General features: G+C 46.3%; 1 protein-coding gene across 4 annotated transcripts in view; it reads left to right on the top strand.

Moving 5' to 3' along the window:
• Positions 1-16579, top strand: part of LOC139259675 (tubulin monoglutamylase TTLL4-like) — a 110698-nt gene that overhangs the window by 10647 nt on the left and 83472 nt on the right. For 3 of the 4 annotated variants that reach the window (XR_011592628.1, XR_011592629.1, XM_070875235.1), the window contains exon 2: positions 14851-16366. The exons of the other annotated variant lie outside the window; for it this stretch is intronic. Coding sequence is in view for 1 of the 3 variants with exons in the window: in XM_070875235.1 (XP_070731336.1) it covers positions 14937-16366 (1430 nt within the window). In the remaining 2 variants the exon portion in view is untranslated. The remainder of the gene's footprint in view (positions 1-14850; positions 16367-16579) is intronic. 4 annotated transcript variants of the gene reach the window in all.

The following is a 16579-nucleotide window of genomic DNA, read 5'->3' as shown; positions in this document are numbered from 1 at the left end:
TATACTTCTGCTAGATTTATTTGTTAACTAATGAATGAGACACAGGAAATGCACATCAACTGTTTCAATCAACTTATCTTTTTTTAATTAACTTTTAGTAGTTGCTGTCACTTTTGTTTGTCTCTAAAGGTTACCTAATTTAATCTCTCAAATTTTGGAAATCTGGTAAAATCTCTTACAAATTCAGAGATTTTCCCTTCTTTTCAAAGAGCCTTGTGAATGCTGCAATATTTGCACCTCCTGCGCTGAAAGTATTGACTCCTTGCTGGGGTGGGCCCTCTGATCTCTCGGCCAATCGCCCATTATTTGTGTGGCGAGCATTGATCGAGTGGCAGGCTATTTGACAGTGGCAGGCATTGTAGCCAAAAGTGATCATGTGCTCGTTTTGACAATTCCACATGAGCACTTCCTTCCAGCTGATTTTTCATTCATTAATCCAGACGCAGAAGGGGCCTAAATGTAATGCCTGTTTTGCCACTCGAGTTTCATCATAAGCAGTCCTACGGAATCGAGGAAAACTTGCTTCCACTCTTAAAGTGAGTGCTTAGGTGGCTGAACAGTCCAATACGAGATAGATGGGTAAAGATAGTCGTTGAGGGTAAGGGAGGGTGGGACAGGTTTGCCGCACGCTCTTTCCGCTGCCTGCGCTTGATTTCTGCATGCTCTCGGTGATGAGACTCAGCGCCCTCCCGGATGCACTTCCTCCACTTAGGGCGGTCTTTGGCCAAGGACTCCAATGTGTCAGTGGGGATGTTGCACTATATCAGGGAGGCTTTGAGGGTGTCCTTGTAACATTTCCTCTGCCCACCACTCGAGTTTATATTTCATAACTCTGCACAGACCAGGATTCAAACCTGAGGCCACTGGTCTCTATGGCTAAGCTACTTATTAAGATAGGCTAAGAATAGACATGTGAAGATTACTTTGGAAGGAACTCGAGAGAAAATCGAGTGTCTCAAAATTGTTCAGCCTCCATGCTTGGCCTAATTTTTTTTAAATCCCCAATAGATTATCTGTCATGAGTTTGTGTGTTTCAGAAAGTGCAGCAGCATAAATTAGACCTCATTGCAAAATGTTCATTGTAATGTGCCACGTCTCGTAAGAATATTTTGTACAAGAGGGATCATGTTAAGGGGACAGTTAATTTTATCACTTTAAACTTCTCAAATTACTGGTAGTTCCAGGAAAGTGGTGTCCTTGGGTGACGGGCAGTCCACGAGAGAGAGAGTATTAAGTATATATGATCTTGCTCAACAACATGCTCGTGATTATAATGCAAGACCTCCATAGCTGTGCAAAATTTCATTCTACAGAGCATGCCAAATGCTCTGGAAGATGTGGCGCAACTAGTTACTCTTAACTGTAGTATCCATTAACTACATGTACAATCTCATTGGTTAACCTACAGATCAGCATTGTTCACAGGAGTCAGGCAAGGCAATGATTTTATACATTAGTGGGACACTAAACCATTTGGACAGAGTACAATTTTGGGCTGTGTATAAGGTTCCACTTATGGCAGCAGTCTCCACGAGAGAAGCTGACTGAATAAATCGCAGTTCGAAATAACTGTTCCGAGGCATTTCTGGCCCATCGTTACTCTATTCTGTTTTTAAACTGTGCAGGGGTAGGGGAGGGAAAAAGGAGGTTTTATTGTGAATTGAAGCTGTAGAAAAAAACTAACTTGCATTTATAAAGCTGCATATCGGGATGTTCCCGAAGCGCTTCATATCTAATGAATTACTTTTAAAGTGTAGCCACTATTGAGTATATAAATGAGGCAGGTCAGTTTATGCACAGCAAGGTCCTATACACAGAAAATGAGATGTCTTGACAGTTAATCTCTTTTTGGTGGTACAGGTTGAATCTCCCTTACCCGGAACCCTCGGCACCTGGCCTGTTCTGGATAAGGGATTTTTCCGGATGAGGGGTGGTTGTCAAGTTAAATTGGATGGTACAGGTACTGAGCAAGGGGATATCGGGGCTGGCTGGCTTGGGGCTGGGAGTGCGGCAGAGAGATCATGGGGGGGCTGTGGATCGCGGGGTCAGGCCAGCGATTGCAGGAGTCGGCAGCGAGGAAGGACTTCAATTTGTTCATGTCAGAGTTCTGCGCATGCACATCCCCGGTGGCTGGGAATGGTTCTGGATGAGGGGTGGTACTGGATAAGGGAGTTCTGGATAAGGGAGGTTGAAAGAACACAGGGAAAACTTGCTGTTCGAACTGTGCTGTGCGATCTTTCCATCCACCTAACTAACACACCAGGCCAAAATTTAATGCCTCACGTTAAAGATGGCAACTTCAACGATGCAGCACTCCTTCATTAGTGCACTGAAGTGGGCATAGATTATGTGCTCCAGTCCTGGAGTGCGGCTTGAAGCCACAGTCTTCTGACTTTGCTGACACTAACGGATCTGTTTTTTATTACCTAGTTGCTCCCCTCCTGAAGATATTTCTTTCCATGCTGGAATATGATTCCACTGAGCCAGAAGGTTGTGAGTTCAAGTCCCACTCTAGAGACTTGAGCACAAACCTAGACTGACACTCCCAGTGCAGTGCTGAGGCAGTGCTGCACTGTTGGAGCTGTGCCATCTTTCGGATGAGACGTTAAACTGAGTCCCCATCTTCCTCCCGTGGATGTAAAAGATCCCCTATTTTCGAAGAAGCGCAGGAGAGTTTTCCCTCAATCAACGTCACTAAAACAGATTATCTGGTCATTATCACATTGCTGTTTGCAGGAGCTTGTTATGAGCAAATTGGCTGCCGCGTTTCCTATATTACACCAGTGACTGCACTTCAAAATTACTTCATTGCTGTAAAGCGCTTTGGGACATCCTGAGGTTGTGAAAGGTGCTATATAAATGCAAGTTCTTTTCACAAGCACACTTCGTGACCTCGCTCAACTGGGCATATCGTGCTTCAGTCTTGACCATGTGTATTGTCAAGTTATGTGAAGTTTCAAGCATCTCAGCTGAGCTTGCTGTGCCCCTACCTGACGTTTCCAGCATGGTCATTGGATAGCAATCAGAAGCAGGATGCATGGCTGCATTACCCCCTTCCTAATCTGGGGCTCTGAGGTGCAGTGTAGTGTCCTTACCACATCCTAACACAGCACAGTGAGGATGGAACCTTGGGCATAGATATTGTGCTCAAGTCGCGGAGTGCAGCTTGAAGCCACAGTCTTCTGACTTTGCTGACACCAACTGATCTGTTTTCTATTACCTGGTTGCTCCCCTCCTGAATATATTTAACTTTTCCTTGCATGGTTCAGCTACTCCATGGATAAACTTGATGTGTTTTGGTGCTTTAGGTATACATTCACAGGTTTATTTTGAGGCTGTTGTATAGTTGATGTATATTTGCTTTTTTATGAAATTGTACCTTTACATATATCTTTTTCTAAAGCTGTTGTGCAGGCAGCTTGCCTCAAGACATATTAATGTCATTAATTGTACAATGGCTTCATATACGTCTGAATGTAGGCGATCAATAACTGAGATATATTTTGAATATAATCACAGGAGCAGTGCATTGCTATGTCCAGGCCTCTTGGACAGAAAAGTAGGAGCTCAAACGCATAGATCTCAGTACGAGTGCAGGTAGATAAAGGCCAATAACATTTTATGGTTTTATAAATAGGAACGTAGAGAACAAGAGTAAAGAGGTGATAAATTTGTACAAGGCAATGGTTAAGCCACAAAGTGGATAAAATATTTGAAGCAAAGGGAACTGGATAGAGAGCAAGATAATGGAATTAGTTTTTGATTGCTCCAGACACGATGAGCCAAATGGTCACCTTTGTGCTGTAAAGCTCTGGGTTGGGAGTTGAAGCAGTTTGTTTGGTCTTGGTTTCAGGGAGGTTAGTTTGGATGGGGGAGGAGCCCCTGCGTACTAGCGGTTGTGTCATTTTCCATTGTTGCCCTTTCTAGCCAGTGGATTAGTTGCTGTACTGGGAGAACAGGTTATATTGAGTGAGGATCCAGAAATGGACCCCAGACTGCTTGGAATTTCCCCATACCCGGGTGGAATCACTGACCAGTATGTGTCTCGCATGCGATTCAGCTACATGTTGTGAGGCAGACGATCTATGCGCTACAGGGGAGAGGGATAAGCGTCATCGACCAGGCCAACATCCCCAGCATTGAAGCACTGACCACACTTGATCAGCTCCGCTGGGCAGGCCACATCGTTCGCATGCCAGAAACGAGGCTCCCAAGGCAAGCGCTCTACTCTGAACTCCTTCACGACAAGCGAGCCAAAGGTGGGCAGAGGAAACGTTACAAGGACTCCCTCAAAGCCTCCATGCAACCTGGGAGTCCCTGGCTAAAGACCATCCTAAGTGGAGGAAGTGCATTCAGGAGGGCGCTGAGCACCTTGATTCTCATCGCCGAGAGGGTGCAGAAATCAAGCGCAGGCAGCGGAAAGAACGTGCGGCAAACCAGTCCCACCCACCCTTTCCCTCAACAACTATCTGTCCCACCTGTGACAGAGACTGTGGTTCTCGTATTGGACTGTCCAGCCACCTGAGGACTCGCTTTTAGAGTGGAAGCAAGTCTTCCTCGATTCTGAGGGACTGCCGATGATAACATCATCTTGCAGCTAGTGGCGAGAATTTTGCTAGCCTATTTATTGCAAGGGAGGGAGGCTCCCTGCCCAGTGGATAGCCCCAACAAGGACGGAGCTTGGTCCGTTGAGATTGTAAGACCAGTCATGGTCTTAGTGGTCTCATAGAGTGCGATCTGGGATGACCGCATCCAAAATATGTGATGGAAGGTGCCCAAATATATGGAGCTTGTCTTCAGGCAGTTCTGATTAGGATTTGACTCCATACTTTTTGCCACACTGAGGGTGTTGGATGGGGAAGCGGGTATAGAGAGGGTGAGATCATGCCATAATCACTTGGGTCTGGGCATTGTCTGCAACTTGTGAAGCTGAGTTCCCCCCCTCCTCAGTTTTTTTTAGGTCATAGGTACTGAAAATGTTTGAAGCATATTCACAGCCTCTTTCCTGATTAGAGGTCCAATTCATAGAGTTGTTAACCTTAGCATCGCCCTCGGCACCGGCTTCGGACATGATAAAGGCACACCCAGCCCAGTCAACCCTGCAAAATCCTCAACAATGCCTGGGGATGTGTGCTAAAATTGGGAGAACTGTCCCACAGACGAGTCAAGCAACAGCCTGACATGGTCACACTCACAGGATCATACCTTTCAGCCAACGTCCCAGACCCAGACTCCTCCATCACCATCCCTGGATATGTCAAGTCCCAACAGCAGGTCAGACACACCCGAGGCGGTGCCACAGTGTTATGCAGTCGGGGGAGAGTGGTCTTGGTAGTTCTCAACATTGACTCCGGACCCCACAGCTTCAGGTCAAGCATGGGCAAGGAAACTTCCTGCTGATTACCACCTCCCGCCCTCCCTCAGTTGATGAATCCGCACTGTTCCATGTTGAGCACCATTTGGAAGAATCACTGCACGTCACAAGGGCACAGAATGTAATCTGGGTGGGGGACTTCAATGTCCATCACCAAGAGTGGCTCGGTAGTACCACTACTCACCGAGCTGGCCGAGTCCTGAAGGACATAGCTGCCAGACTGGGCCTGCGGCAGGTGGTGAGAGAACTAACATGAGGGCAAAACCTGTTTGACTTCCTCCTCACCAATCTACCTGTCGCAGATGTATCTGTCCATGACAGCATTGGTAGCAGTGACCATTGCACAAGTCATTGTGGAGACAAAATCTCGTCTTCACACCGAGGACACCCTCCATCATGTTGTGTGGCACTTCCACTGTGCTACATGGGATAGATTCAGACCAGATCTCGCAGCTCAAAACTAGGCATCCATGAGGCGCTATGGGCCATCAGTAGCAGCAGTATTCCACCACAATCTGTAACCTCATGGCCCGGCATATCCCTCACTCTACCATTACCATCAAGCCACGGGACCGACCCTGCTTCAATGAGGAGTGCAGAAGAGCATGCCAGGAGCAGCACCAGGCGTACCTAAAAATGAGGTGCAAACCTGGGGAAGCTACAACACAGGACTACATGCATGCTAAACAGCAGAAGCAGCATGCTATCGACAGAGCTAAGCGATCTCTCAACCAGCGGATCAGATCAAAGCTCTGCAGTCCTGACACATTCAGTATTGAATGATGTTGGACAATTGCACAACTAACAGGAGGAGAAAGCTCCTTTAAAATCCCCATCCACACTCATGACAGAGCCCAGCATGCGAGTGCAAAATACACGGTTAAAATGTTTGTAACCACCTTCAACCGAGTGGATGATCCACCTCTGCCTCCTGACATCGCCACCATCAATGAAGGCAGTCTTCAGCCAATTTGATTCACTCTGTGATATCAGGTATGTCCTGTCCATAAAAACCAAAACAAATCCAATCCGGCCAACTACCATCCCATTAGTCTACTCTCCATCACCAGCAAAGTGATGGAAAGTGTCGTCGACAGTGCTATCAAGCGGCACTCACTCATCAATAACCTGCTCGCTGATCTGTTTGGATTCAGTCAGGATCACAAAACATTGTAGTAGAAGAAAAGGGTTTGGTCAGGAGAACTGTATTTTGTAATTGGTATTAATCTGTACATTCTTCATACGAATGAACTAAATCAAAGTGGAAGTTTGAAAAGATACTATTCAACATAGCTAAAATTGTTGTCAAGGCAAAGATTTGATGCAAGGTTTCATTTTACTTCTGATTTGTCTGATTTTCTTTTTATTCGTTCATGGGATGTGGGCATCGCTTGCAAAGGCTGCATTGAAGAAGGTGGTGGTGGTGATCCACCTCTTGAACCGCTGAAGTCCGTGTGGTGAAGGTGCTCCCACAGTGCTGTTAGGGAGGAAGTTGCAGGATTTTGCCCCAGTGACGATGAAGGAATGGTAAAATGCTTCCAAGTCAGGATGGTGTGTAACTTGGAGGGGAACTTGCAGGTGATGGTTTTCCCTTGTGCCTGCTGCCCTTGTCCTTTGAGGTGATAGAGGTCTCTGGTTTGGGAGGTGCTGCCGAAGAAGCCTTGGTGAGTTGCTGCAATGCATCTTGTAGATGGTGCACACTGCAGCCACGGTGTGCTGGTGGTGGAGGGAGTGAATGTTCAAGGTGATAGATGGGGTACCAATCAAGCGGGTTGCTTTGTCCTGGATGGTGATGAGCTTCTAGAGTGTTGTTGGAGCTGCATTCATCCAGGAAAGTGGAAAGTATTCCATCATACTCCTGACTTGTGCCTTATAGTTGGTGGAAGTCAGCTATGACTTTGGGGAGTCAGGAGGTGAGACCCAGCCTCTGACCTGCTCTTGTGGCCACATTATTTATAGGGCTGGTCCAGTTTCAAGTCAATGGTGACCCCCCAGGATGTTGATGGTAGGGGATAGTAATGCCTTGAATGTCAAGAGGAGCTGGTTAGACTCTCGCTTATTGGAGGTAGTCATTGCCTGGCACTTGTGTGGCGTGAATGTTACTTGCCCATATCCACCCATGCTTGAATGTCGTCCAGGTCTTGCTGGACATGGACTGCTTATCTGAGGAGTTGCGAATGGCACTGATAATTGGAATTATCAGCGAACATCCTCACTCCTGACCTTATGGAGCGACGGTCATTGATGAAGCAGCTGAAGATGGTTGGGCCGAGGACACTGCCCTGAGGAACTCCTGCAACAATGTCCTGGGGCTGTGTTGATTGACCTCCAACAACCACAACCATCTTCCTTTGTGCTCGGTATGATTCCAACCAGTGGAGAGTTTTCCTCCTGATTCCCAGTGACTTCAGTTTTACTAGGGCTCCTTGATGCCACACTTGGTCAAATACTGCTTTGATGTCAAGGGCAGTGATTCTCACCTCACCTCTGGAATCCAGCTCTTTTGTCCATGTTTAGACCAAGGCTGTAATGAGGTCTGGAGCTGGGTGGTCCTGGTGGAACCCAAACTGAGCATCAGCGAGTAGGTTATTGGTGAGTAAGTGCTGCTTGATAGCACTGTTGGTGACACCTTCTATCACTTTGCTGATTGAGAGTAGACTGATGGGGTGGTAATTGGCCGGATTGGATTTGTCCTGACTTTTGTGGACAGGACATACCTGGGCAGTTTTCCACATTGTCGGGTGGGTGCCAGTGTTGTAGTTTTATTGGAATAGCTCGGCTGGAGGCGGCTAGTTCTGAAGCACAAGTCTTCAGCACGACAGCCAGGATATTGTCGGGGCCCATAGCCTTTGCTGTATCCTGTGCGCTTAGCCGCTTCTTGATATCACGTGGAGTGAATCTAATTGGCTGAAAATTGTCTTCTGTGATGGTGGGGATGTCAGGACGAGGGCGAGATGGATCATCCACTCAGCACTTCTAGATGAAGATGGTTGCAAACGCTTCAGCCTTGTCTTTTGCACTCGCGTGCTGGGCTCTGCCATCATTGAGGATGGGGATATTCATGGAGCCTCCTCTTCCCGTTAGTAGTTTAATGGTCCACCACCATTCATGACTGGATTTGGCAGGACTGCAGAGCTTTGATTTGATCCATTGATTGTGGGATTGCTTAGCTTTGTCTATAGCATGTTGCTTCTGAATGTAATCCTGTGTTGCAGTTTCCCAAGGTTGGCACCTCATTTTTAGATATGCGTAGTGCTGCTCCTGGCATGCCCGTCCACACTCCTTACTGAACCAGGCTTAATCCTCTGGCTTAATACGAATGGTAGAGTGAGGGATATGCTGGGCCATTAGGTTAGATTGTGGTGGAATACAATTCTGCTGCTACTGATGGCTCACAGTGCCTCATGGATGCCCAGTTTTGAGCAGCTAGATCTGTTCTGAATCTATCTCATTTAGCACGATGGTAGTGCCACACAACACAGTGGAAGGTGTCCTCAGTGTGAAGATGGGACTTTGTTTCCACTATAACTGTGCTGTGGTCACTGTTACCAATGCTGTCATGGCCAGATGCATCTGCGACAGGTAGATTGGTAAGGACGAGGTTTTTCCGTTGTGTCGGTTCTCACCATCAGCCACAGGCCCAGTCTGTTAACTATGTCCTTTAGGGCTTGGTCAGTAGTGGTGCTACCGAACTACTCTTTGTGATGGAAATTGAAGTTCCCCACCCAGAGTACATTCTGTGCCCTTGCTTACGCGTAAGATGTCCCCGACTCTTCCGTTACCATCCCTGGTGTTCAAGTGGTGGTCAACATGGAGCAGGACTGATTCATCAGTTGAGAGAGGGCGGTCGGTGGTAATCAGCAGGAGGTTTCCTTGCTGATGCTTGACCTGAAGCCATGAGACTTCATGGTGTCCAGAGTCAATGTTGAGGACTCCCGGGGCCACTCCCTCCTGACCGTATAACCACTGCCACCATTCCTGGTGGGACAGAACATACCCAGGGATGGTGATGGAGGAGTCTGTGATATTGGCTGAAAGGTATGATTCTGTGAGTATGACTGTCAGGTTGTTGCTTGACTAGTCTGTGGGACAGCTCTCCCAATTTTGGCACAAGTCCCCAGAAGTTCGTGAGGAGGACTTTGCAGGATTGACTGGGCTGGGTGTGCCGTTGTGTCCGTAGCTGGTGCTGAGGTCAGTGGGAGGTGGTCCGTCCAGTTTTATTATTTCTCGTAGCGGTTTGTTACAGCTGAATGGCTTTCAAGACCATTTCAGAGGGCACTTGAGTCAACCATAACGTTGTGGGTGTGGAGTCACACATAGGCCAGAGCGGGTAAGGGCAGCAGATTTCCTTCCCGAAAGGATATTAGTGAACCAGATGGGTTTTTCCGACATTCAGATAGTTTCAGGGTCACCATTACTGGTACTAGCTTTTTATTGCAGATAAAGTTAATTAACTGAATTTAAATTCCCCAGCTGCTCTGGTGGGATTTGAACTCGCGTCTCTGGATCATTAGTCCAGGCCTCTGGATCACTAGTTCAGTAACAAAGCCACTGTGCTACCGTCCCCGGCTGGTGTGGCAGTAGTAGTGCTCATTTGGCATCATCACCTCTGGGCTACAGATCCCAAGCCAATACCACACACTGACAAGCTTACATGTTTGGCTTGCACCAAAAAGTCTATTTCCTAATGCTCCATTCTTTGCCCCTCCCTTTTTTTAAATTCAATATCTCTATCTCTCTCTCTGTGCAATATCTATATTTAGTTTGAGCCTTGGCTGAGTTACAACAACTTGTATTTATATAGCGCCTTTTAACGTCGTGGAACGTCCCAAGGGGCTTTACAGGAGTATTATACAATAAACGTTTGGCACCGAACTGAATAACTAGAAATAAGCGTCTTGCAGGAGGAAAGAGGCGGAGAGGTTTTGGCAAGGAGTTCAAGCTTGGGACCCAGGCAACAGAAGGCACGACCATTGTTGAGCGATTATAATTGGGGATGCTCAAGAGGGCAGAATTAGAGGAGCACAGACATCTCGGAGGGGGGGAGGTGTTGGGCTGGAGGAGATTAGAGATAGGGAGGGGCGAGGCCATGGAGGGATTTGAAAATAAGGATGACTATTTTGAAATCGAGGTGTTGCTTAACCAGAAGCCAGTGTAGGTCAGCGAGCACAGGGGGATAGGTGAGCGGGACTTGGTGCAAGGGCACGGGCAGCCAAGTTTTGGATCACCTTTGGTTTACGTAGGGTAGAATGTGGGAGGCCAGCCAGGAGTGCGCCGTAATAGTCATGTCGAGAGGTAACAAAGGCATGGATGAGGGATTCAGCAGCAGATGAGCTGAGACAAGGGCGAAAGTTAGCCATCTATTTCAACCTTTATAACACTGCCCATCTCTGACCTGACCCCCCCCCCCCCCCCCCCAAAAAACTTACAGGAATAATATTCCATACTTTTATTATTCATCATCATCATAGGCAGTCCCTCGGAGTCAAGGATGACTTGCTTCCACTCAGTCCTCAGGTGACTGAGTCCAATGTGGACCTACAGGTGGGGCAGACAGTGGTCAAAGGAAAGGGTGGTCCGGGAGCCTGGGTTGAAGCACGCTCCTTCCGCGCTCTACGCTTGGTTTCTGCTTGTTGCGCCCTCCCGGATGCTCTTCCTCCACTTTGGGCCAGGGATTCCCATGTGCCGTTGGGGATGTTACACTTTATCAAGGAGGCTTTGAGGGTGTCTTTGAAGCGTTTCCTCTGCCCACCTGGGGCTCGCTTGCCGTGTTGAAGCTCCGCGTAGAGTGCTTGCTTTGGGAGCGCTGGAAAAGTACCACCAATGCTGCCTCAGCTCGATCCTGTAACTCCATTGGCAGGACAGACGCACTAACGTCTGTTCTCGCTTAGGACAACATCCCCAGCATCGAAGCATTGACCATGCGTGATCAGCTCCATTGGGCAGGCTACATCGTCTGTATAATTAACGCGAGACTCCCAAAGCAAGCGCTCTATGCGGAGCTTTCATTATTATTGTACCTTATCTTAAGTCATCATTACTTTAAAAAAGAGTATTTATATAATACTTTGTACAATTAGTTGTATCTTTCCAAAATCGTGACTTATTAAGCCACTTGCAGTTGATGCCCTGTCAATAAATTCCAGATAATACAAGCGCTAAAATGACTTGTGTTCTGTTACATGATTGCAGTACTTAAAGGTACAAGTGTTTTGTCAGCACTGCTTGAATGCTCTGTCAGGCATTCTGGCTGATACCATTGTGTGTTTAATTACACAGTAGAAGGTTTTCTAGTGCCTTTTGTGAGTGAGTGGGTAATGGCTGTTTTGTGACAGCAGTGGTGGGGAAACTCAAGTCCTTGGAACTATCCCATTGGCTTAATGACCTGAACAGTTGTATTATTGTCACAAAGCTCTGGTACATTTTTAGCTGAAGTAAGTGATAATTTTTGGTCCCTTTTATGCAGCCAATACCTGCAAAAACATTGGTGTCAGCAGCTAGTCCCAAGTTTCGATTCCAACTGCATTTAGTTTCTGCTTGTTCAGCATTATGAGGCTTTTTTAAAAAAAAAGAGAATTCCTGGTCTCGTATATTCCAATCCCAAGTGGTGGTATTTTTACTCGTTGAGCCGATTTGCGATGGGTTTTCTTGTTTTAGAGGTCATTGTAAACTGAAATACATGGCTAATAGATGGAAATACAGAGTTTTATTCTCTAAGCACTGATTAAAAATCACTTGTAATATGAATCGAATTTGACCAATTCAGTCATCCCAACAACCACGCTCATGTTGATACGAGCTGTTAATGGAAAATATTTGTGGCCAGATACAATACTGGCCTACTCTCAAAGGTTCAAATCTCAAAGGATTTCTGGTGCCCGATTCTTATTCTTAACCCTGTCGTATGCTGGGTGTGGAACATTTCAGCAGGAGGATGACCTCCCTCAATTCTCCAATGTGGTCCTGGCAGAACTAACGCAAAGGTCTGCAGCTTGGGATGCCTCGTGGTCAGACAGAAGCTCCATTAAGGTGATGCTGACGTCCAAGGGATGAATTGTTAACTGCTTCTATGCAAATATAATAAGCTATTAAAGGGGTATAGGTTAGTATGCCGTTTATATGACTAGTGGGCTGCCGCAGGGATCGGTACTGGGTCCTCAACTGTTTGCAATCTACATTAATGACTTGGATGAAGGGACCGCGTGTCATGTAGCCAAGTTTGTTGATGATGCAAAGATGGGTGGGAAAGCAAATTGTGAGGAGGGCACACAAAGTCTGCAAAGAGATAGGCTAAGTGAGTGGACAAAAAAATTAACAGATGAAGTATAATGTGGGAAAATGTGAGGTTATCCACTTTGGCAGAAATAATAGAAAAGCAAATCATCATTTAAATGGAGAAAAATTGCAAAGTGCTGCAGTACAGAGAGACCTGGGGGTCCTTGTGCATGAAACACAAAAAGTTAGTATGCAGGTACAGCAAGTAATCAGGAAGGCAAATGGAATGTTGGCCCTTATTGCAAGGGGGATAGAGTATAAAAGCAGAGATTCCTGCTACAACTGTACAGGGCATTGGTGAGGCCACACCTGGAGTACTGCATACAGTTTTGCTCGCTGTATTTAAGGAGCGATATACTTGCATTGGAAGCTGTTCAGAGAAGGTTCACTAGGTTGATTCCGGAGATGAGGGGGTTGACTTATGAAGATAGGTTGAGTAGGTTGGGCCTATACACATTGGAGTTCAGAAGAATGAGAGGTGATCTTATTGAAACATATAAGATAATGAGGAATGCAGAGAGGATATTTCCACTCATAGGGGAAACTAAAACTATAGAGAACATAGTCTTAGAACCATTTAAAACTGAGACAAGGAGGAATTTCTTCGAGGGTTGTAAATCTGTGGAATCTCTGTCCTAGAGAACTGTGGAGGCTGGATCATTGAATATATTTAAGGCGGAGATAGACAGATTTTTGAGCGATAAGGGAGTAAAGGGTTATGGGGAGCGAGCAGGGAAGTGGAGCTGAGTCCATGATCAGATCAGCCATGATCTTATTGAATGGCGGAGTAGGCTCGATGGGGCCAAATGGCCTACTCTTGCTATTTATGTTCTTATGTTATATCTCTGAATCATCCTGCCCATATCAATCGCTGAGTTTCAGGTGGCTGCAAGTGTCCTATTTGAATTGAGTTATCTTCTAACTTTTTGGTTGTGGGACGACAACATTCTACTGTACGCAGTTAGTGACCAAAAAAGGCCACAGGAAGGTCGGTGTGACTGAAAAAATATTCACACCAGTGCAGTAGCTGGAGCAGAGTAGATCCAGCCTCGTCCAGCATCTGATCTTTCTTGATGCTGTTGCAAGTTGATAGTCACTTTGTGTGCATTTTACACATGCACGCATGTCCACAAAGAAAGAAATGGCGGAGATCGATAGATTTTTGAATATGAAGGGAATCCAGGGATATGGAGACAGTCCAGGAAAGTGTTGAGGTAGAAGATCAGCAATGATCTCATTGAATGGCAGAGCAGGCTCGAGGAGTCGAATGACCTACTTCTGCACCTAATTCTTATGTTCTTTGGTCCTCAAAGGCAATCTAGGAAGGAGACTGCAGTAACTGAAATCGCTTAGAATAAAGTAAAGAATGGATTTGTGTTTATTTAGCAATTTTCGCATTCTCAGGGTGTCACTGTCTAGCAACTGTGCAAATTAATGACGTGACTGTCTCAAACCTGTAGCACTTGAGACTTAATTGGTTTCTGCCATAAAATGTCCTACTCGTTGGCTTGGCGTGCTCTGTGTATTGTCATAACATAAGAAATAGGAGCAGGAGTCGGCCATTTGGCCCCTCGAGCCTGCTCTGCCATTCAATAAGACCATGGCTGATCTGATCATGGGCTCAGCTGTACTTCCCTGCCCGCTCCCCATAACCCTTGACTCCCTTATTGTTCAAACATTTGTCTATCTCTGTCTTAAATATATTCAGTGACCCAGCCTCCACAACTCTCTGGGGCAGAGAATTCCATAGATTTACAACCCACAAAGAAGAAATTCCTCCTCATCTCAATTTTAAATGGGCGGCCTCATATTCTTTAGTTTTAGCTTCCCCGATGAGTGGAAATATTCTCTCTGCATCCACCTTGTTGAGCCCCCTCATTATCTTATATGTTTCGATAAGATCACCTCTCATTCTTCTGAACTCCAATGAATATAGGCCCAACCTACTCAACCTATCTTCATAAGTCAACCCCCTCATCTCCGGAATCAACCTAGTGAACCTTCTCTGAACCGCCTCCAATGCAAGTATATCCTTCCTTAAATACGGAGACCAAAACTGCACGCAGTACTCCAGATGTGGCCTCACCAATACCCTGTACAGTTGTAGCAGGACTTCATCATGTGGGATTGCTTTTGTGTCTAAATGTGCTGCTCATTTTTCCGCCCAATGGCATTGGTCTTTTTTTGTTTTTGTTTTTCAGGTTCAGTGAAGATGTTTTTTTCTGTTCTCCCTTCTACTGCACAGCTTCTGTTGAGTTTGCCTGGGTTGTGAATAAAATGGCAGTTCATGGCCTCGCCCAAGATTGAGGAGTGTGCTACAGACCCAAGTTGCAAAATCTACCACAAGGCTTCACTGAACTCTAGTCCCAAGCCTTTCTATCCTGTTCAGCCACTGGAGGGTCGGCCAGCTTATTCTGTCACCCAGCACCCGCTGTGGGAATGGGATGGCTATAATGTGATTGTGCCTGTAAGGAAACAAAATACTTGCTCGGGGACCTCTCAGCATGTTTCTTGTCTCTCCTATCCTTCTCTGCCGGGAAGTAATGGCAGAACACTAACACCGAGCTCCCACACTGGTTTTCGTTCTAATGTTTTGGTCAGCCCTTTGGAAAACGCATCCATTCATGATCGAACTGGCTATGGCTGCAGATCCTACCAGAGGCTTGAGTCCCTCGGTTCGCGATTTAGTGGGCTAGGAAGCCGAGCCACAACTCCAACGTCTGCCTACGTTAATGGCTTTATCCACCCAATTCCGTCTCGGGCGATCTCGTGCGAAAGCCTGATGAAGCCCAACAGTGCCGTCACCCCAGCTTCGCAGCACTGTGGTTCTCGCAGTGCAGGCTATGATGCACTGCTGCTGGGCAAAACTAGCCCCAACCATGCAGGCAAACCTACCTCACTCTATCGCAAGCCAATGCTGAACACAAATGCATTCATGAGACCCACCAGTGCCAAAGTGCCTTTGCACCAGAAATGGGACAAGAATGCCAAGATTTCTGCTTTGAATGGCAACAATGAGTTTGGGGACTCTGAAAACACAGCGAAGTACAATGTTAGCAGTGCCAGGGCTATCTCTGGAAGTCCTGTTCATGTGAGCGCAGACCTTAAAATTGAGCGATCTTTTCATCCGAGTGAACATTCCCATGGTAACTTGAAGAGTGCTATCAAGCTGACGAAGAGCAATGCTGCTGATCCAGAAATAAAGTTTACAGAAGCTGTAAAAAGATCAGAAGACCGTATTCTGAAGAACAATGTCCACGAGCGATGTGTGACGTTTTCAAAAGAAACGGAAGGCTTACCTTCGCAAAGCATTCATTTTCAGAATGCTCCCTTCAGCAGTGCTGCAGGGACATTGAAAAGAACTGTGCCGAATCTCATTCAGGAGAGAAATACCTTCCAATCAATCTTAAAAACTGAGCGCATTTCTGCCAATGCTAACTTGGAGCCTGTCATTAACAGTACAGGTAAAGAAAATGCCAACACTATTACTAACAAAATGTCTGGCATTTTGTCCAGCAACGTGCACATCCAGAATAATAGCCCAGTCAGTTGTACAGGGCCCACTGAGCAAACCAAGAAGCTGATCTCTGTTTCTGCCCCTAAAATGCACATGGGCTCAGTCACGCTACAGATAGCTGCCATGCAGCTCAAGTGTGCAAATAAGATTGAAAAAGAACTGGAAAAGCCCAAGAACGAGGCAGATTCTCAAGACTCTGAGTAAGTACCCTTTCAGTATTTCTCAACTAGTAATTGTGCAGTCAGTACCCCAGCAAAAATGAAGACAAACTGTTGCAAAGAACTGATTAACTTACAAAAATGTGTTTATTTTTTAAGCGGGCGGGTGAAGAGACGATCTAGGTTGAGTTGCTGAGTCTAATCATTTTTGCTTACTTCCCACACCAATGTGAGGTGTCGACATGCTTTAGAATG

Source organism: Pristiophorus japonicus, chromosome 3, assembly GCF_044704955.1.
Source record: "Pristiophorus japonicus isolate sPriJap1 chromosome 3, sPriJap1.hap1, whole genome shotgun sequence".
Taxonomy (NCBI): domain Eukaryota; kingdom Metazoa; phylum Chordata; class Chondrichthyes; family Pristiophoridae; genus Pristiophorus; species Pristiophorus japonicus.
Note: the sequence above shows the minus strand (reverse complement) of the source record. Positions and strands in the feature narration are given on the sequence as shown.